The sequence below is a fragment of the Myripristis murdjan genome, chromosome 7 (assembly GCF_902150065.1).
Source record: "Myripristis murdjan chromosome 7, fMyrMur1.1, whole genome shotgun sequence".
In the NCBI taxonomy this organism is placed as follows: Eukaryota; Metazoa; Chordata; class Actinopteri; order Holocentriformes; family Holocentridae; genus Myripristis; species Myripristis murdjan.
The window spans coordinates 28,262,200-28,282,527 of NC_043986.1; the positions used below are offsets into that span (position 1 = coordinate 28,262,200).

Consider the following 20,328-nt stretch of genomic DNA (forward strand, 5'->3'; position numbering starts at 1 on the left):
AAAATAAATTAAAAAAATATAAAGATTAATTTTACCATACATAATGTGTACACCAATGAACAGAGCAGATACAGCGTTTTTCATTATTATTATTATTGTTGTTGTTGTTGTTGCTGTTGTTGTTGTTGCTATTGTTGTTATTAATAATAATAATATCATTTTTATTATTATTCTTGGTAGTAGTAATACTACTAATAGTAGTAGTAGTAGTGGTACAGATGGAGACACATTTTCCTTTGTGTTTCAGTGATTGTTGTTGTGGACAGCTGGCAGTGTGCCCCGGCTCTCATTGGCCGATTCGGGACCCAGGAACAAAGCTCTGCTCTCTGATTGGCTTTTTTCGGAGCCAGTGAGACTGCTCTTCCCTTTGATTGGCTGAAGAGTTTGTTCCAGAGCCGGAGCGGCTTGAGGCTGAGTGCCAGACAGTTTGGACCAGAGCAGACATGAAGCTGTGGAAAAACTTCCTAGGTGAGTCTCCTGTCCACCTGACAGCCTGACACTCAGCATTACACACAGCACTCCACTCAAACAGTGTAAACTTTCCCAAAGTCATGTCAGAAAACTGATTATGTTTTAGTTAGAAGTGACAGGCTGTCCCACTTTGAAGTAGTACTGTTAGTAGTAGCAGTAGCAGAAGTAGTTTTAGTTGTAGTAGTAGTAGTAGTAGTTGTAGTTGTAGTTGTTGTTGTTGTTGATCTAAAAGTATATCAGTAATGAGAATAATACTTATGCTACTACTATTACTACTGCAACTACTACTTTTACTACTACTACTACTGTCACCACTACAACAAAGTTAGTATTGTTGCTATAGTAGACGACTACCCCAGTCACTTCTATTGTTACCTCTAATACTATACTTTTTATTTGTGACAATTTGTACAATCCGTGCTAAGTTAAACAAGCAAAAACAAACAGAGTTTAAGGTCGTGTGAATAATTTGTGGCGGTGGGGGAGGCTCGGTGTGATTGACTGGGCTCCTCTCCCTCCGTCCTCCAGCTGCTTAGCGGCTCTTTAAATATTCACATCATGATGTGCGCTTGCAGGCCGTCAGTGGCCCAGGCCTGGCAGCCCGTCCTCCATTAGAGCTGCGATGCAGGTCTCCTGTGGGCCTGCAGGGGGCAGCACAGCAGGCTTCTGTCCATGGTGCTGAAGGTCCGGCCGGCTCTGTCCTGGGTGCTGAACACCTCGGGGGTGCTCGGCTCGGTCTGAGGCAACTTTCACACTGATCTAGCGTGCTTTACTGTATTCCGCCGTGTTTTTAGTGTTATTGCCGTCGGTCGCAGCGCATCGCAGTGTTTTGCCGTGAACGTGTATCTGTCAGGCCGGTGATGTCGGAGCGGAGGGGGAGGGGAGGGCAGTAGTCTGAACGGAAGGTAAGGCATATTTCTCTTTGACAAAGACGATAAAAGCACAGTTATTTATCAGTATTTTCGGAGGCTGCGGCTCCATCCCGGCTCCAGCTGGAGGCTTTGCTGTTTATTTCTACCGCAGGAGGCAGGGTGGGATGAAGCGGTAGGTCCAGGCCCGAGCTGGCCCAATATTCGGGGATGTCGGCAGCTTTTCTGTTGGCTTTTCCTCTCCAAGAGACTAAAATAATCCTGGGCAGGCAGGCTTTCCAAAACGATTTTTTCCCCTCCTCATGTCGGTCGTTAGTGTCGGCTGCCTTAATGGCGGCCGGTGTTTATCCAGTCAGTCTGATTAATACATTATAAAGCCAGTGGAAGCCGACGGCCTGTGTATGTTTTCTATTCTGTCACTGTGCCTGTTCAGAGGAACAGAAAGGCCTCGTCCTGGTTAGTAGGCTGGCCTACATCTCTGCTGCTGCTGTGCTACTGCCAGCGAAGGCATTACTTTTTGTATCAGTATGTTGTGTGATGTGCAGCCTAATGAACTGTATACTGTGTGATGTTCAAGCTGGGGAGACAGCCGGATTTAGTTGCAGTCAGTGCCGATTCATACTGGTGTTATGATGCTACTGTAAGTCCTAGTGTTGCAAACTGACTCCCATTATCCTTTCCAAAGTCACTTTGAAGGTTGGAGATGGAAAAGCAGCCTCTTCATAGGGGATTGCTTGGCTTGATATGGCCAAACCAATTAGGCAGCCACTCAACACCAAGAGAGCATATATTTACAGTGACTGTGACATCAGCATTTTGCCCATCAGTAGACTCTGTAGCATGAACATAATGAACAACAAAGCACATTTCTCTAAGTCTGTGTTTAAGTATGAATTTGGGAAAGAAAAAAAATCCCATGAAACAAAGGCCATATGTTTTCTATATGCCATACCTTTTTTTAGTGTGCAGTTTTTAGAATCTCATGTAATGTGTCACCTCCGTTCAATTTAATGCCTTTGTGATTGTCAGATATGTTCATACCACACACTCAGTTAGACCCATAGAGACCTGACGAGCCAATTGAGAGGATTATAGAGGTGAGAGTGAAACCTATGATAGCAACAGTTTTATACATCCTCCATCTGGGATATTCTTTCACTGGATTAACTTACAGTGAAATCAGACTGAATGTGCTGCTGACCATCTAAAGCATCCTCAAAGACCCCTGTGGGTCCGCAAACACAAGCTTGGAACCACGGTAACATTTTTTGATGATTCATTAACAGCAAGCAGTTTGGGATGAAAGGGATGAAGAAAATGGCTGTAACCAGACCAGAGCAACAGTAAACTGCGTCATGATGTGTCATCTTGGTTGCTGCATCATGCCTCTGTGTGTGTGTGTGTGTGTGTGTGTGTGTGTGTGTGTGTGTGTGTGTGTGTGTGCATGTGTGTGTGCATGTGTGCGTGTGTGTGTGCAATTCGACAGAAAATGAGTTCAGAGGTCAACTGCTGAGCCAGAGGTGGACCAGGGGGGAGCCAATCAACAACTGGGAGAAGAGGAGCCTAAGAATCAAAGTATCTATCTATCTATCTATCTATCTATCTATCTATCTTCAGCATATATGAATCCTGTTAAAACTAAGTCTGGTCATTGCCTTCTGTTATCCAGATGAGCCAAGACACAGCAGAAACACGAACACGAACCCGCTCCAAAGGCATCAGAGGTCAGTCTGGACACACACACACACGCACACACACATGCACACAAATGATGCAGGGAGTGGTAATGATGCAAGGTTTCGAATTACATATTGGTCATGCAACCCCCTTGCCCAGTTACTATTGCATGCACACAGCATTACAGACAGCAAGAGGCATTCATCAATATGTATTAGGATGAATTTTACCAAACATATCTGCACAGCAATGGACACAGAAAATACAACAATTTCCAAATTTGAAAAATAAAATCTCTAGCAAGTAAAAAGTGTAAACCCTACAGATGCATTCATAACAAAATAAGTCTGTAGTAACTTTTTTTTTTTTTTTTTTAAATAGTCAGAGCTCTCATATGACTTGAAAGTAATCAACTTTGCTCTCTGCATCTTGTGACCCTCCTCCTGTTTTGCCCTCAGTGCCTTTAGAGCTTGTGGGGCAAGAGATAAGGCAAGAGTTAAGGTAAGTGGTTTAATCTGCACATCAAAAAGACCTTATCACAAGTTCTTGAGTGGATAATTGAAAAGACTGACTTTTTCCCCTGTGTGTTCAGTAACAGCTGCCCCACTCCTGGATGTAATGGTAAAGGCCACGTCAGTGGAAGATACTCACGACACAGAAGGTAAGGCTCATACCTTTTCAACAACACGTTCACTTTATTTTTATTAAAATGCCAGTTACACTTCTAATAAATTCTGCACTCTTATTGTAAGGTTTTTGAGATACAGGCTGAGCAAGTTAAAGCTGGATTAGCTTTAGTTCCTCACAATTAATATTGATTATTTGATCTTATTAAATCAAATGGCTCAACTGAACAGCTAGGATTACTGTTAAAAAAAAAGAAAGAAAGAAACTTGACACAGATGACAGTAAAATGGTCAAAAAAAGAAACTTGACATTGTTTTTATTAAGTGAGAAATATTACATTATGGCTTAAATACTGTAACAGGGTCGCTTTACACATGTCAAGTTTCTTTTTTTGGAAGAGAATACAAAGCAAGGCATACTAATGTTTCCTCCTCAAGCCAAGGCTTAAGCCCACGTCCAGTGAAGAGATGCAATTAAAGCTCATAGTCCACTTAATCTCACTTGATATTTTATATCTAAAAAGATATCTGCAAGTAATCTACAAACAACCTTGTCAAAGTCATAGTCCAAAATTCACATTTTATGCACTTGGAACAATGCTTTAAAACTTAGAGCTTTCATAAATGGTATTTTGTTGACTGTTGGTAATATTGGCAGATATTCTGTCCTATGTATATACACTAATGACAATAACAGCATAGCATCAATAATCCTGTCCAAACCTAATATATTAACATTATATGACCACACTGATGTTGGAATTCACTCACACACTCATCATGTCTTGCTCCTCCCAGTATACTGGGGTGCCCAATTGTGAAGAAAAGGAAGCTGGAGGAGGCAGAGGCTGAGGAGAACCAGTCTGCTCCTAAGAAGAGAAACCAACCACTCAAAGTGGCGACAGACGAAAGCTTCAACGCAGACAGCGATGCAGGCAGTGAGGCTGAGCAAAAGGAGGAGGAGGAGGAGGGAGAGGAGGAAGAAGAGCTGAAAGAAAAGAAAAAGAACAATGTGAAAACTAGGCAAGAGTCGGTGAAAGGTGAGTGGAAGCGAAAGGAAGCACTGCTGCAATCACGCTTCAGAGTACTGACTACAGCAATGGATTGTGTTGTATTCAAGCAAATAAAGCATGGGGATTTGGGTTGAAGGATTAGTTCAACCCAAAATTAAAACTCAGTCTTGGTCTTTGCAGCTACATGCCATTTAAAATACAGTGAAGTGAAAGTACAGTGAAAATCCAGAAATACAGTGACTGAGCATCCTGAGTTGTATCTCAGCCCTCTGCCACACTATTGAAGTTAACGGGACAATCTTTTTATACATTGAAACGTATAAATTGTCCATCAAATCTCTCCAAAATGCAAAGCACTATAATCAGCACTAAAATACTATGAATGGAAAACAATTTTAGGGTGCTCTAATTTGACACATTCTTTAAAGAAAAAGTCACACTCATGGAGTATCACTGATTTTGTACAGTAGATTAGATGTGGTGTAGCAAAAGTCACAAAGGGACATTTTGAAAGCTGAGGTATTTCATTTCTCAACAAAAGCTTATCAGTGTTGAACAAGTCCAAATGAGCTTTCCCCAACCCAACTACAGTTCCATACCGTGTAGGGATGACAGAGACGAATCATTTGCCCAACAATCACTAACTATCCATTCATTTATGTGCTGGATCCATTACAGACAGTTCACCTGTGGCATCAGAAGACCCAGAAACACCAGCCTGTCCTCCGGCTGAAGACAACAAGACGGAAAGTATCACCCCAGAGACTGAGACTGAAGCAGAAATTGAGAAAACCAGTGAGGAGGTAGAGCTGGTTACAGAGCCAGAGCCCACTGATATCTGTCAGCAGGAGGAGAAACAAAAGGAGGAAGAGGAGGAGGAAGAGGAGGAGGGTCAGTTAGTGGCAGAGGATGGTCCATCAGAACAGCCTGAAGGAGAAACAGAGAGAACTGAGGTTACAAAGGCAAAAGAGGAAGAAGGAGAGGAGGAAGAAGAGGAGGAGGTGGAAGAGGTAGAGGAGAAAGAGAAAGTTGTAGAAGAGAGGGAGGTGGAGAGACAGCTGGTTAGCCAGGAGAACTCTGACCACCAGTACTCCAGTGGGGATTACAACCATCAGGCCAAAGAATCAGTGGAGGAGCACGGCAAAGAGGATGAACAAGAGGAGGAGGAGGAGGAGGAAGAGGAGGAGGAGGAAGAGGAGGAGAAAGAGGTCCGCCAAGAGGCGGACACTCCTCAAACTTTGAGTCCACGCACTCAGGGATCCGAAGCAGAGGTGTCACTCAGGGAAGAAAAGGTCAACACCCCCATGACTGAGGAAGAAGAGGAAGAGGAGGAGGAAGAGGAAGAGGAGGAGGACAGGGAGGAAGAGGAGGAAGAGAGGCGGGAAAAAGAAGCAGGTGAGGTGGTGGAGGAGGAAGAGGAGGACCGGGACTCAAACAAAGCGTCACCAACAACTGTGATTATAGAAGTGCGCTCCGAGGAGGACGATGATGAGGAGGAGGAGGAAGAAGAGGAAGAGGAAGAGGAGGAGGAAGAAGAGGAGGAGGAAGAGGAGGAGGAGGAAGGACAGGAGCAAGATTGTGCTTCGGAGGGCTCGGGAGTGACGGACGACTCTGAGAACTGGGACATGACCCGGGGGAACCTGGGGCTGCTGGAGCAGGCCATCGCCCTCAAGGCAGAGGAGGTGAAGGGAGGTCAGGAGGCCAGGAGCTCGCCGGACTACCAGCCCTATCACAGCGATCGCTCCTCCACCAAGACCACTGAGCCCGCCGCCCTGGCACGACGCACCGCCAGCTACAGCAAAGGTATGTCTGCACACAGCCACACTCACTCCCCAACACAAAGCTTCTGATTGGATCGTTTTTTCTGTTGTCCTGAGCCATGAGCGAATCTACAGGCTTTCATTCCAGCCAAACACCTCAGCAGCTTTTACAGATTCCTCTGATTAACACACATCCAAGCACAGTCACTTAAATCAGCTGCCACAACATTTAGTTGGAATCAAAACCTGCAGACTGCCGGGCCTTCATGGACCATAGAATAGAAAAGAAAAGAATAGAATACCTTTATTGTCATTTCACAGAGTACAATGAGATTCGGTGCATCTCCTAACCCGTATGTACAATAATACAAACAACCAGCATTCACCAAACACACACACACACATACACACATATATGCACTGCTTTAAGAAAACATAAACATAAAAAACATGTATGAGTATAAAATAAGAAAGGCTATGGCTTGCTTGAATGGATTTGTTGGGTTGTTGCAGTGATAGGATGCAGCAAAGAAAACTTAAAATCATGGGAGCAATTTCCAGATATAATATTTGCAAATACTTAACATTTATTCACATCAACACATGTGAGTTTTAGGTAGCTAGTTGGTTTATTGTGAGTGACGTGAGGTTGTGTAAAAACAAGGGCTGGCCATTTAATCATATTTTATTTTCCCGATTCACGATTTTGGCTTCCAGAGATTATGAAAATAAGATCATCGCTTTCACCCCTCCCGAAATGCCCAAACGCACACTCAGCTAGTCAGGCATTTTTATTTTTTTTTTTGAAAGACAACGAGTAATTGTCTTAAATAATCATGATCTCCATATTGACCAAAATAATTGTGATTATGATTTTTGCTATAATCGAGCAACCATAGTAAAAATGCACAAAATTCTTTTTAAAGGCACACTATGTCAAATTGCCAAGGGTCGATTTAAGTGAAGAGTCTTTCAACTCAACTGGCAAAAAATGTGCAGTAAGCACATAATTTGATGGATAAAAAGCCCCATTGAACTGTAAGTGTTGAAGTGCTGGTTTCTGTTTCAATTAAAGAGAAAGAGCTTGAATGAGTCGGCTCAGTGTTTTCAAGATAAATGATACAAACCAAACAGTGACCTAAAAGCCGAGCTGCAAACCTAAATATAAAAAAGGTCAACCGACACAAGTATGAAAAAGGAGCATGTGCATCAGTATAAAAAGGTACGGCAGCACTGAGAGGGTGCTTAAAATAACAGCAGCAGAAGTTGCAGAGGCAAAAATAATCTGACATATGTGCAGTTTCAAATAAGAGAAAAGCAATAAAATTATTATCAGGTTATCACATTATCAGGTCCTCAGAGAGTTCTATGTACAGACAGTGTCAAAGTGTGTATTATTAGCTGCCATCTGAACCCTGCATCTGTCCATCCAGAGAAAAAAGAAGTGAAGTGTCCGACCCCAGGCTGTGACGGGACGGGTCATGTGACGGGACTGTATCCTCACCACCGCAGTCTGTCTGGATGCCCCCACAAAGACCGAATCCCTCCTGAGAGTGAGTGCACACTGGCAAACACCAACAGACCAATCAGCCACTACTAAGAGTCATGTGAACATTATCAATAGACAATATAGATTGTCCAGTGGAGCAATGTTCAAATATAAAGTTCCTGCAGTGTACAGTTAGATTATGTGCAGTATTTACATTATATCACAGGTTATTATGGTGAGGTGAAGGTAAAATGATGCTGATGTGTTTTCCATTTGCAGTTGGTTGTTGGTCAGATATGTTGTTATTGTTTTTTAATGTATAGCATAAGAGTGTGCTTCGGCCTCCTATGGATCCATTAATTAAAAACCTCTAACCACCCTACTGTATCATCACTAGAGCACAGGGTCTACTAGTACTGCAAAGTGTGACAACCCGAAGTACAAAGAGACTTGTTCATGGAATCTCAGTAAATAACTCAAAGGAGTAGCCCTATTAGCACTGCTGTTGCCATTACTGTTACTGCTGCTAACACTGATACTACTGCTGCTGCTGCTGCTACTATTACTACAACTACTGCTGTTACTGCAGTAGCAGCAACTAAAGACACTGACCTGGGGATCTGTCTGTTGTCTGTCTGTAGTCTTGGCCATGCATGAGAACGTGCTGAAGTGTCCGACTCCAGGCTGCACAGGCCAAGGCCACGTCAACAGCAATCGCAACACACACCGCAGGTGAATGGGTTTTTGAAATTATGTTTTACTATTATATTAATGCAGCACCTTCTGTGTAACATGTAAGTCTACTGAATTGATCAACAATTAAGTTTTAATGTAATTCGAATGTGTCCAAGAGTTTTCCTACCACTGAAGACAGTCTTAAGGTGCTGCTAATCCTAAAGGAATTAGGATTTCAGAGGAGAGTTTTAGTGTCCTATAATGGTCTTGGACCTTTCAACCCTCACATGAATATAGCAGGGGGGAAACGTGGGATACTTGTCACTGTTTGACATAAAATTATTTTAGTAAATTTTAAACTTTATGTGCATGAATGCTCATCTGTTCATGAGAGCTTTACTTTACTTTACTTCAAATGACAATATTTACCTGTGTCTCCTATATCAGTCTGTCAGGCTGCCCCATCGCAGCAGCAGCCAAGCTGAACAAAAACCAGGACAAGCAGAGTCATTCCCAGGCGTCAGCCAGCGAACCCTCCGCCAACTCCGACAGAGTGCTCAGGTGAGACACCAAACCCGACCGAGGCATGCCTTCCCCTCTTTCTCATATTAATTTCCCAGTAAACTCATAACATATTCCTTTCTCCCCAGGCCCATGTGTTTTGTGAAGCAGCTGGAGATCCCTCAGTATGGCAGCTACAGGCCCAACATGGTGCCTGCCACGCCCCGCGCCAACCTGGCCAAGGAGCTGGAGAAATACTCAAAGGTGTCCTTTGACTATGCAAGCTTTGATGTCCAGGTGTTTGGCAAGCGCATGCTCATCCCAAAGACATCCAGCAACACTGAAACTTCACCCAAAGCCTTCAAATGTAAGAGACCCAGACACCTGAACTGCACATTACATGTCTGTGTGCTTTGTCTGATCCTGTTGAACTTCACAGTGTTCAGGGAATAATTTGATTAACATGTTATTGATGAAGTGATTGATATTGCTGAAGTATATTGTTTAAGTAAAAAAAGTTAGCATGCTTTTTTTTTTTTTTTTTTTTACAATTGTTATTCTCTGAGAAACATAAAAGAAAAATCCACTTCAAAACACTTTGACACAGCTAGAAACAGCTACTGGTTTTGTACCTTTCATACGGCCTAATTTATTATTTGCTGGTGTATTGTTTTTATTCCTGTGGATAACTGGCCAAACATAAATGATATGACACCTTTCAGTACAGATACAAGAATGTTTGATTGTGGAAATCTTTTTCAGCTATCTAAAACATCAACAGCAAATGTCGGGTTTTGGTGTCAGTCCTTCAGAAGCAAAGAGATAGAGCTTCTTTCTAGCTCGCCATTTTGCACAGATGTTCCCCAGTCAAACAGGGAGAAAGCCACTGTAGAAGAAGAAGAGGAAGCAGAGATGACAATTTCTCCAACACAGTAGCATCAGTAATAATGTAATGCAGCCACAAGGCATGTGGCATTTTAATGGGTGTACTTCATTCTAGGAAATAGGGAATCACTAAGTGAGATATAAGTGGTGAAGGAGGGTTGAGAGGAAATGAGTACAAGAAAGTAAAATACATCACTTCACCACAAAATAATTCCTGGAATACACTGAACATCACACATGGATGGTTTTTTTGTTTTTTCTTATGAAGTCGATGTGCTATATAGTAAAGTCTATCCGCTCTGCTTGTTTTTATCATTCTCCAATCCCATATAGCCAAATCATTCCCTAAGGCCTCCTCACCCAGCCACAGTCTATCGGGAGGCTTTTCTAAGAGTGGTTCATCCTCCAGTAGTTATGACTACAGTCAGGATGCCGAGGCGGCCCACATGGCGGCTACAGCCATCCTCAACCTGTCCACCCGCTGCTGGGAGCGGCCGGAGAGCCTCACCACCAAGCCCAGGGAGCCCTGCACCAAGGTACACTGTCTTTTACTTGAATTAGTTTAACCTGATTTTTTTCACCAGTTGTCAGCCTGTGCCACAGTCTTACAGTTTGACACCTTCATGTTAGCAGCTGCTCTGTACAACCACTGTCTTTAGTGTTGAAACTGTTGGTGCCTTGCTCGAGGGCATCTCTGCATTTTTAGCATGGAGAAGCTTTTCTGGTCCATCGTAGCACACAAAAATACTACATTTCCCTTTGAATACATTTTAGAGTACTTTAAAGAGTTTAAAGCAATGAACATCAGCTTTTTAATAGAAATATATATTAGTATTGCTACTGAAGCTTTTCAATTTGCTGTGTGTGGTACACAGGAAGTGATGTGTTTTACGTTTATTTGGCTGATCAAACAAAAAAAGAGCACCACCTACAGGAACTCAAACTTTACCAACAGAAAGGTAAAAGACATTACCGGCATCAAAGGGAACACAAGTGCCGTCTTTCCCTTGACGAGAATATCCTTTGTAACACTTCCTGAGCATACAAGCCTGTGCTAACCTACTTTTCGTTTTCGAGCTGTTCCTCAGTTTCACTTACATTTATCTGGACCCCTCAGGAGTCAGACATCGAAGTGGACGAGAACGGCACCTTGGACCTCAGCATGAAGAAGACAAAGAAGGAGGACATGCAGTCTTCAGAGCCTTCGTCCTCATCCTCCTCCTCTCAACACACCGGAGCCACATCTTCCCAGGGCCACGCCCCATCAGAGTGGGAGGGGCCTCTGGACTTCACCAAACCAAGCGGGGCCAAGGAGGAAGAGCAAGATGAGGTATTCACACATTCAACTAATAGCACTAGAAGGAAAGAAAGAAAGAAAGAAAGAAAGAATGAAAGAAAGAAAGAAAGAAAGAAAGAAAGAAAGAAAGAAAGAAAGAAAAAGGACTGGACTGGACTTGGTCATGTAATAAATGGTCCCACAATAAAACATCCCTCTGGATTGGTCAAAAAAATGTACTGGGAAACTGTTAAGATAATAACTGGACAGACGATATAATAACATCCTCTGACAGATAAATGAAAAATGCACAGCCCTTTTAATGTAATAATAGCTGGTTAATCAAATAATGTATTACAGTACATTACCAGGAACTGAATTACTTGAACTTCATTCAGAGGAGGGTATTGCACTGGAGAACATTTATTAAATTTTGACACACTATTATATCTATTACTATTATTATCAGTTGCTGCAAAGATATATGGATGGATGGAATATGGGAAGGATGCCAGCAGCACCAGTTTTCTGTCTTTAGCTTTTACTAATTGTTCTATTCTTGTTAATATTCAACTCATCTTTGCTGCATTGTGTTCCTATTTGCTGCTGCATCGGCAAAACTTCCCCACATGGAATATTAACGTTTCATCTAATCTCATCTAATGTCTTGCTTTCTTGAGATGGAGTATGCGGCGCCTTCATACACCTCATCAGACGCTGAAGAAGAGGAGCAGGAGAACCTCGAGGACAGGAAGTACCCTGGTGAGGTCACCACCAGCAGCTTCAAGGTCAAGTTCCAGCCCAAAGACACAAAGAAGGAGGTTCTCATGTAAGTCGCAGCTCCTAGATCGCCACTGTGTTGCACCAGCCCAGCCTTCCACTCCAAACTTTGGCAAGAACATGCTTTGCTTTTCCTTAACAGAAAGTTGATCTGGCTTCTACATAGTCTGAATGCTGTCCGAACCTTAGAAGCCCAATTTTGATTTATTTCCATTGCATTTCACTATATGTACAAGGGGTGGGACAAAATATCGAAATATCAAAATATTGAAATATTGTGACACTTCCTCTTGAGATACATTATCAATACACTGTTTTCAACTTAATTTTCAGAGAGAGCACATTTGAGTACCTATGAGGCATATTTATTCCCTGCCGTTAGGTATTTTAACTGGAACTATTTTGTCATGTTCACATTGTAGTCGCTGTGCATATTAAAACAGATAAACAGGATTGATTCCTGCTTATTGGAATCTTTTTGCCTTTTACAAGGTATTTTTTCCTCTTCAGTTACAGATATTGTGATGTATCACAGCTGAATATCTTACAATATATCACATATTGCAGGATAGCCTGTGATCCTTGTGCCAAAGAAAAATGACCAATGACCCAATTTCAAAAAAGCAAAACTCATATAAAAAAGTTTTACATCCTGGACACAGAAGATATACCAATAGTAATTTAGGGGAAGAACTTTGTTTAAAACAAACAAACAAACAAAAAAAAACACTAGTTGCCTTACAAAGAACTTTTATTGTATTGTTAGTATGAGTATTAGTGAACCCCTCCCACCATTGCCTTTTTCAAAATTGAAGCGCCCTTTGAGCTAGAGGTTCTGCTGCACATCATTGCCACGATTAGGAAGCAAAGAAGATACATTTGGTTGTTCAAAATCCATCGGTTGCAAAAACGCTGATCATTGAACTGTTTCCTGCCTCAGATGCCCCACCCCCGGCTGTGATGGCAGTGGACACATTACTGGGAACTACGCTTCACATCGAAGGTAAGACCTGTATTTGGACCTGCAATCACATCTACAGAATGATGGACATCTGAATATGAGCATCAGTTCAGACTTCATTTTGTTCTCGGTTCCTCAAACCCGATGAGCGAACTGCACCACAGCTGTCTTGAAAGAGGACCAAGACTTGCATTTTCAAGCATCTTGGTGCTTTTATTTGGTGCCACCCGAACTGGACTAAAGGAGTAAATGTTCCAGGGTTCAAGTGTGAACACACCCTTATTGACCCAGGCCTGACCCACTGATACCTACTGTAATGTCTCATTGTTTTTGTTCATTGTTGCTTTATTGCATGCCAACAATTACACTACTGACAGAACAACAAATTCTACACTCCCAGCTGGAGTGCTGCCCTTTCCTGTCCTGGCTCTTTTATCCTGGATGTAATGCCCATAATCTGGGTTGAGATGCTGGCTTTTCCCCCCTCATTCACACTTGACTAAGATCTTCTCTCAGTCTGGTTTTCTGTCTCTCTCTAACGTATCTTCCAGTCTGTCAGGCTGTCCTCTCGCTGATAAATCACTCCGGACGCTCATGGCTGCCCACACTGCTGAACTAAAGTATGTCTGCTTCTTCCTGTTTCTCACCTCTAACCTGTTCACTATGCATTATAACTTTAGCTATAGTCCTGTCCCTCCTTTCCCTCACACACAGTCACTTTCATTCATGGATTTTAAAATGGCATTGGTTTTAAGAACATATGAACACATGAACCAAACTGAAATTCATGTAACTTGAGAAGAGTATTAATCTAGCAAGACTGTGATAGCTCATTTAACCAGAAAGACATTTTAATGCTACTTGTATCTAAATCCGAGCACGATTATAAAACTAAATCAAAGAAACGAAGGCACATGAAGTCCAAATGTGTTAAGTAAAGCAGATATGATGAAGATGCGAATACTATGCCTGCTATAAAGACCATCCCCAATATTTGAGATGCAATAGATGAACTCTGTTTCTTTAGATTAAATTGTAGGATTGGTGTGGTTAGTTGTGGGACATCAACTACACACAGGAAGTCAAGAATCAAAAGAACTGAAATCAAAAGTGTCTCCAAAACAGCAGTGAGGGAGCACTCCATCCAAGAAAACAGGACTCACCAACGTTCGATCTTTTGTTCCTGTCATACTTTTGGTATCCTTCGGCATCACAGACCGGCTGGGGCTTTCACAGTTTACTGGAATCACCTTGCGCGATTTCCGAGTCTTGAAGTCCTCACAATTGAAACAGCTTCCTTTTGTTTGGAGCTGCAAACATACAAAGTTACCAAATGATTATACTGTAAGAAGAGTGTATGTCATCTGCAAGTGGGATTATAATTTGCTGGTAATGAATCACTACAATGCATTTCAAATAAAATGTTAGCACGTAAATTAAAACAGCGTGTGGCTCTGGCTGTGTCTCAGGTGTCCGACTCCTGGCTGCGATGGATCAGGACACATCACTGGAAACTACGCCTCACACAGAAGGTATGAACTCCAACAGGCATGGCTTGTCCACATTTGAAAATCTTGTCATTCTACCTGCTACTGTCTCTTCCCACCATCACAAACACTGCTGTGTTTCTCTTTGCCAGTCTCTCTGGATGCCCTCGTGCCAAGAAGGGAGGGGTCAAATCAACACCCACCAAGGATGACAAAGAGGATTCAGAACTGCTGAGGTTGGCATCAGCACAGAGCTTGCCTATGCTTTACAGTGATGGTAGCTCCTTTCACCATCCTACAGTCTTGTCAAGGGAAGTCAGAGCAGTCAATTAGTGTCCCCCTGTCATCTCTAGGTGTCCCGTTCCTGGCTGTGATAGCCTGGGCCACATCAGCGGGAAGTACGCTACCCACCGCAGTGCCTACGGCTGTCCGTTGGCAGCCCGCCGGCAGAAGGAAGGTCTTCTCAATGGTACTCCGTTTTCCTGGAAGGCCTTCAAGACAGAAGGCCCGACCTGCCCAACGCCAGGCTGTGATGGTTCCGGCCACGCCAACGGCAGCTTCCTGACACATCGCAGGTATTCTTGAATGCTTAATGTAGAGGTACTGGGGGCTGGAGCTTCCACGAGCACAAAATGTTTGGGACAGGGATGTAGTGGAGGGTTAGCCTCTCCTCTCCTCATCACGCCTCTCTCTTCAGTCTCTCAGGTTGTCCCAGAGCCTCGGCCAACAAGAAGAGAGCCAAGCTCCCTGGAGATGAGTACATCACCGCCAAGTTCAGGGCCAGTGATGGTAAGAAACTGGGATGGGCATTGCCTTCTCCACCACAGCGTTTGGGGAATAGCTGACCCCAAAATGAAAATTCAGTCCTTATCTATTCAGCTCTGTGTCAGTAGAAACTACACTGAAGTTGGCAGAACCACCAAACACACAGTTAACCACCATAGTTTCCTAGCCCTTTCCCAATGTAATGGGCAATGGCTTTTTGGAGCTCCAAAAAAGTATGAAATGTTCTCTCCAATTCAGCTTGTGCAGCTAAATCTAAGTGTTTTGTAGACAAACAATTGCCTTGTGGGTCCAACAGTCCAAGATGTGCTTTGTTTTCTCTTAGATTCTCTCAACATCTTTGTTATGCTCTCTAACACACCAATGGTTACATGCAAATTTATAGCACTGTGGTGGACATCAGAAGAATTTACACATAGCACAGTAGCAAGCACAGTCATCCAGTTACTTTAAGAACTTTACCGTACAGCATATTCACAGAAGTATGTTCACCACATCTGTAGTAGGAGGTTCCTATAGGCCTGGCTGATATCTTTGGTAATGTTTGTTGCTCTTGTTCAGTTCTGGACAACGATGAAGACATCAAGCAACTCAACAAGGAGATCAGTGAGCTGAATGAGTCCAACTCAGAGATGGAGGCTGATATGATGAACCTGCACACCCAGGTTAGTTGAACTATTGAACTGATTCCAGTCATCTGGAGTGACTACCAGTGGGACAAGCACCCAGTCAAATGGTGGGTTCAGAGAGGAGCAACCGTTTCAGTTATGAGCTGAGAGCTGAGTGAGATATATTTAGAAAGTTAAGAAAATACAACTCACCCAAAAAGTTACAGTTACAGTGTGGCTCTTATTGGTGTTGTTGGCTTGCTGTTTTAAATCCTTAGGAAAGTATTGGCTGAATTATGACCATTTTAGAAGTGAACTATGAATGTTTGTTGGCTGTTTTCTTCTTGATGTTTGACAAGTCATTACGAGGCTTTTTATTGTCTCTGAAGGGTCACTTTGTTGATTTTCAAATTTAAAGACATTTCATCGATACATGATACATTATTGTCTGTTTTAATGTCCCGTCCTTCTCTCTATACACTGGTCTATTTGCTTTTTTCCTGTTACATTGCCAAGCACTTTTGTCTGGCTGCTTCATGACAGTTGTTTGTGTCTGGGCTCCAGATCTCTTCCATGGAGAAGAACCTGAAGAGCATGGAGGAGGAAAATAAACAGATCGAGGAGAAGAATGAGGCCTTGTTCGTGGAGCTGTCCGGCCTGAGCCAGGCTCTGATCCGCAGTCTGGCCAACATCCGCCTGCCCACCATGGTGAGTACAGAGGCTTTTGCAATTAATCTCCATCGAACTGAACCAACACACACAGGTGACGCCATCATGGAGAGTTGGTGATGCTCAATAATAGCCTAATGTTTAACTTTTTTCACATAAACAAATGGAAATTGCTAAGGACATAAGCCCACGGTTGTGAAAGTGTTTGTGTGTTTTCCCGGTAATGGATTGGCAACTTTTTCAAGGTGTTTCCTGTCTACCCAGTGCATTCTGGGATGTACTTCATCTCCATTGCTGGTTGGAACCAAACTCACATACACCACAAAAAAAGAAAAGGAGATTTTCAAAGGAGAAGATTTGCCTTCTGAAAACTTTGTTGAATGGTTTCTGTGGAGAGTATGGACGTTAAAATGATGAGTGTCACCTCACACAGATAACCATTGAAAAAGTGATCGCAGTGCATCAAAAGTAGCCATTACTGTGGCTAGTATGCATAAAAACATGAATTTAGTGGTTCACTCGGACACAGATGGTTCAGACACATCTTCCAATAGACAGGCACATCATTTTGTCAAGTCTCAATCACCAGAATGCAGGAACCGAGGCCACTGAATCTTAAAATCTTTTTGGGTGGGATTCTTACACCCTTACTTTGCTACTGAAAACACTCTATTTCTGGACTTGTGGACTCTCAAAGTTGGTATGTCTGCAGGACTAAGAAGGAAAACATCAGAGCTTTCTGGAGTGCACAGAAAGCCACACACTCTTACCAATTGTCACTGGGCAGGTCACAAAAGGCACTTTGTCCACATGTCTCAGTCTCTGTGTGAGCGTGTGTTTAAAATCTCCCGCCCACAGGCATTTCCCAGTCTCACTACAGAGTTAGTTGTTGAGTAAGGTTTGGAAGCTCTTGTGTGAGGCCGTATGCAGGCCGGTCTAAAATGAGAATGTGTCCATGCTGTGTTCAGCAGGAGCCGCTGTCCGAGCAGAACTTCGACACCTACGTGGAAACCCTCACCCACATGTTCACCAATAAAGACTGCTACCAGAACCCCGAGAACCGGGCCCTGCTCGAGTCAATCAACCAGGCGGTGAAGGGCATCGAGGTGTGAGGCCACACCCCTCCAAACGGCACGGAGGAGCAGGAGAGGAGGCGGGGCATCGAGGCGGGTGCGGAGGGCCACCAATTTTCATCCCTTTCTTTCCAAGCCCTTTAGATATGTGATTAATTATTATCATTTCGGAGCAAGTTTGTCATCTGTTCTTTGCATTTGTTTCCTGTTTGCATGTTGCTTTATGAAGGTATGGACGTGAACAGACTAGAGTATGGATGTAAACTGTGCGTGTTAGCACACTGGAATAAAACTGTGTTGGTGTAAGCGAGGGTATCTTAAGGTATACAGAGCAAGGCGCCACTTATTACAATGGTACAGAACAAGTTAGAATGCAGTATACTGAGTCGTATAGCCCAAGCTGACCAGATTCTCTTAGTTAGTGAACATATCCCATCTCCACTGAGTAATGTTGATAGTATCTATGAGCATAGTGATGTTGCACTTCCAGGACTAGTTTGTAGATTCATTCTTACTATTGCTGTGTAACTATTTAAGTCCTTTGAAAATGTTGGTTTAAAAATAGCTTATTTATTCATGTCTGCTCTATTATTTTTTATTTTGGCGTATTTATTATTCATTATCTATTTATTGACTTTTTTATTTAAACAAAATGCTACTTGAGATGTTTTTAAACAGCGACCAAGAGAAGGGAATCATTTCCTCTGCATTGTTGAACAAGGAGGAAATATTTTAAGATATCAACTATGAATTGTTTTATATATCTTATTATTTATTTGAAATACTGGGATCTTTTTAAGTGCAAATATTTTGTAACTGAAAGTTTTTTAATAATTTTCTAAAGATTTTTTGTTTTTGCTTCTGTTTATATGATTTTCCTTTTTATTTCCACAAACTATTTTGAGACACCTGCAATGAACTGGGAATAATGTGCTGTACATATTTAGTATTTATTTGGTGATAAAGAACAAAGTGATGGTGTATATTTATTTTGTATTGTCTATGTGTTAATGATGGCTGTGTATGGATTAGTCTTTAAGTTGCTCTTGAAATAAAGGATAACCCACGGTGAACTTGTACTGTACCTTTAGCTGTATTCGAGTGAATTGCTTTTAGTATTGAACTATCATTTTTGCCGGGACAGTTAGCCAGCGTGCGTTAGAGAGAGAGGGAGAACACAGAGGTTCATTGACATTTCAAACAAAAGCAACACACAAATACTAAATTGTCTAAATTGGGATCACTTCAGAGAGACACTCCCAAGCTTCTGATTCTGTACGTCCTCTCCAGTACTGATGACTGATGGAGTCATCATATAAAGAGGCACATCATTCGCAGATGATACAGTCATTATCAGTCTGTTCAGAGATGAGGAGATGCTCCTGCATTACTGCTTGAAGAGTTTTGTGCCAACCATTTTCCCAAAGTGGAAGCTTTCAACTAAAGAAAGACGCTGCCATAAAGTGAAGGAAACAGTCACAGTCAGTTTCCCAGATGACTGCCAAGGGCTCTACACTTAATTCCTTACAGTTTCACTTCAGTTTTTTTTTTTTTTTTTTTTTTTTTAAGTGCAGAAGTCATGCACAAATCTTTTGGCCAGGGGTCACACTAAGTGAAGCTGCACACTGATGATGAACCCTTGCACTGACCTCTGCATTGAATAAAACCCAATAACAGTACCACCCAATATCAGTAGCACTGATAACATTTAATAACTACCCTTATAAAGGGTTTGAGGTTTTTTTTTTATAATTAGGTTGTAAATACGTTTTAAACCATTAATACAAATTACAAACAAGTTATAACATAGTTTTCATATTTCTATTTCTATTCAGCAAGATCAAGTAAGAAACTAGCAAGATTGGCAATTTAACAGAATAGATGCAGTGCAGAAGTAACTTGATCTTGCCAAATAGTGAGCCTGCATTGATGTATAAAAACTGTTATAACCTGTTTATAATCGTTTATTAATGATTGACAGTGTTTATAACCTAATTATAAGCCAATCATGAACTCTTTTAAGGACCTTATTGTAAAATGGTACCAAAATAACTAACACCAACTCTACATTGTCTACTCTAGCACATTTTATCAATGTTGTGTATAGGGGTCGCAAGTAGGAAGAGCCAATGGCTAACTGTCCTCGTAAATCTTATAATCCCAGTTTATTCCTGGCTGCATGTCATCCCCCCTCTCTCTCTACTGTACCACTACAAACAGAAATTGCCCCAATGACATGAATAGCCATTCAGTGTTTGCAGGGAAACCATGTGGCATCATACCCAGTACAGCTCTGCAGTTCTGCTGGTATTAGACTTGGTATTCTGACCCCCAGATGTTGATTATCTGCTTGTTTGAAGCTTTTTCATTTCGTATAAGCAAAAATTACACCCTTGATCGGCATCAGTTAAAGGGCACTAGGTTATGAGGTGCAATTAATGAAAGAAAAGTCAGAATACCTCAATTCATAAGTGGCAGTCTTACACGACTAAAAGACTGGTGAAGCAGTGTTTGAGGTCTAATTCTGTTCATGAAAGGAATCTTACTTGAAGAAAGAAGCAAACTCACTGGAGTGGAATTGGTTTGAAAATAAAGACTTAAGGTTTTCAGATATGTTTTAAATTTACAACAACAAAAAAAAAATCTATGTTGGGTTTATTTTGCTCCGACTGGTAAATTCAAAGAGGAGAAAAATCTTTTTCCTGGGGGGATAAAATAAAATCAC

The 20,328-nt window shown here is 42.1% G+C and overlaps 1 protein-coding gene across 3 annotated transcripts; it reads left to right on the forward strand.

The window, feature by feature from the left end:
* The first annotated feature begins 343 nt into the window (after positions 1-343).
* On the forward strand, positions 344-18,687 carry myt1a (myelin transcription factor 1a). Of its 3 annotated transcripts, none has more exons than XM_030055905.1 (23): positions 344-468; positions 2,827-2,915; positions 3,010-3,064; positions 3,476-3,518; positions 3,610-3,678; positions 4,442-4,683; positions 5,335-6,459; positions 7,850-7,969; positions 8,547-8,637; positions 9,028-9,141; positions 9,231-9,448; positions 10,300-10,502; positions 11,084-11,296; positions 11,923-12,071; positions 12,963-13,025; positions 13,535-13,603; positions 14,453-14,515; positions 14,623-14,706; positions 14,824-15,045; positions 15,168-15,259; positions 15,815-15,918; positions 16,426-16,569; positions 17,499-18,687. In XM_030055905.1, exons 1-23 carry the CDS (start codon positions 444-446, stop codon positions 17,640-17,642), a joined length of 3,741 nt encoding a protein of 1,246 aa, XP_029911765.1. In that variant the 5' UTR covers positions 344-443; the 3' UTR covers positions 17,643-18,687. The 3 variants fall into 3 exon arrangements, with proteins under 3 accessions (XP_029911765.1, XP_029911766.1, XP_029911767.1); XM_030055906.1 differs by lacking the exon at positions 344-468 and adding an exon at positions 1,134-1,376; XM_030055907.1 differs by lacking the exon at positions 344-468 and adding an exon at positions 1,399-1,515.
* The last annotated feature ends 1,641 nt before the right edge of the window (positions 18,688-20,328 follow it).

Bases quoted from the DNA above. Each gene is read 5' to 3' on its own strand.
- myt1a (XM_030055905.1), top strand. From the start codon at position 444: ATGAAGCTGTGGAAAAACTTCCTAG. The intron at 2,916-3,009 runs GTATCTATCTAT...TCTGTTATCCAG, and splicing joins AGAGGAGCCTAAGAATCAAA to ATGAGCCAAGACACAGCAGA. The intron at 11,297-11,922 runs GTATTCACACAT...TGCTTTCTTGAG, and splicing joins AGGAGGAAGAGCAAGATGAG to ATGGAGTATGCGGCGCCTTC.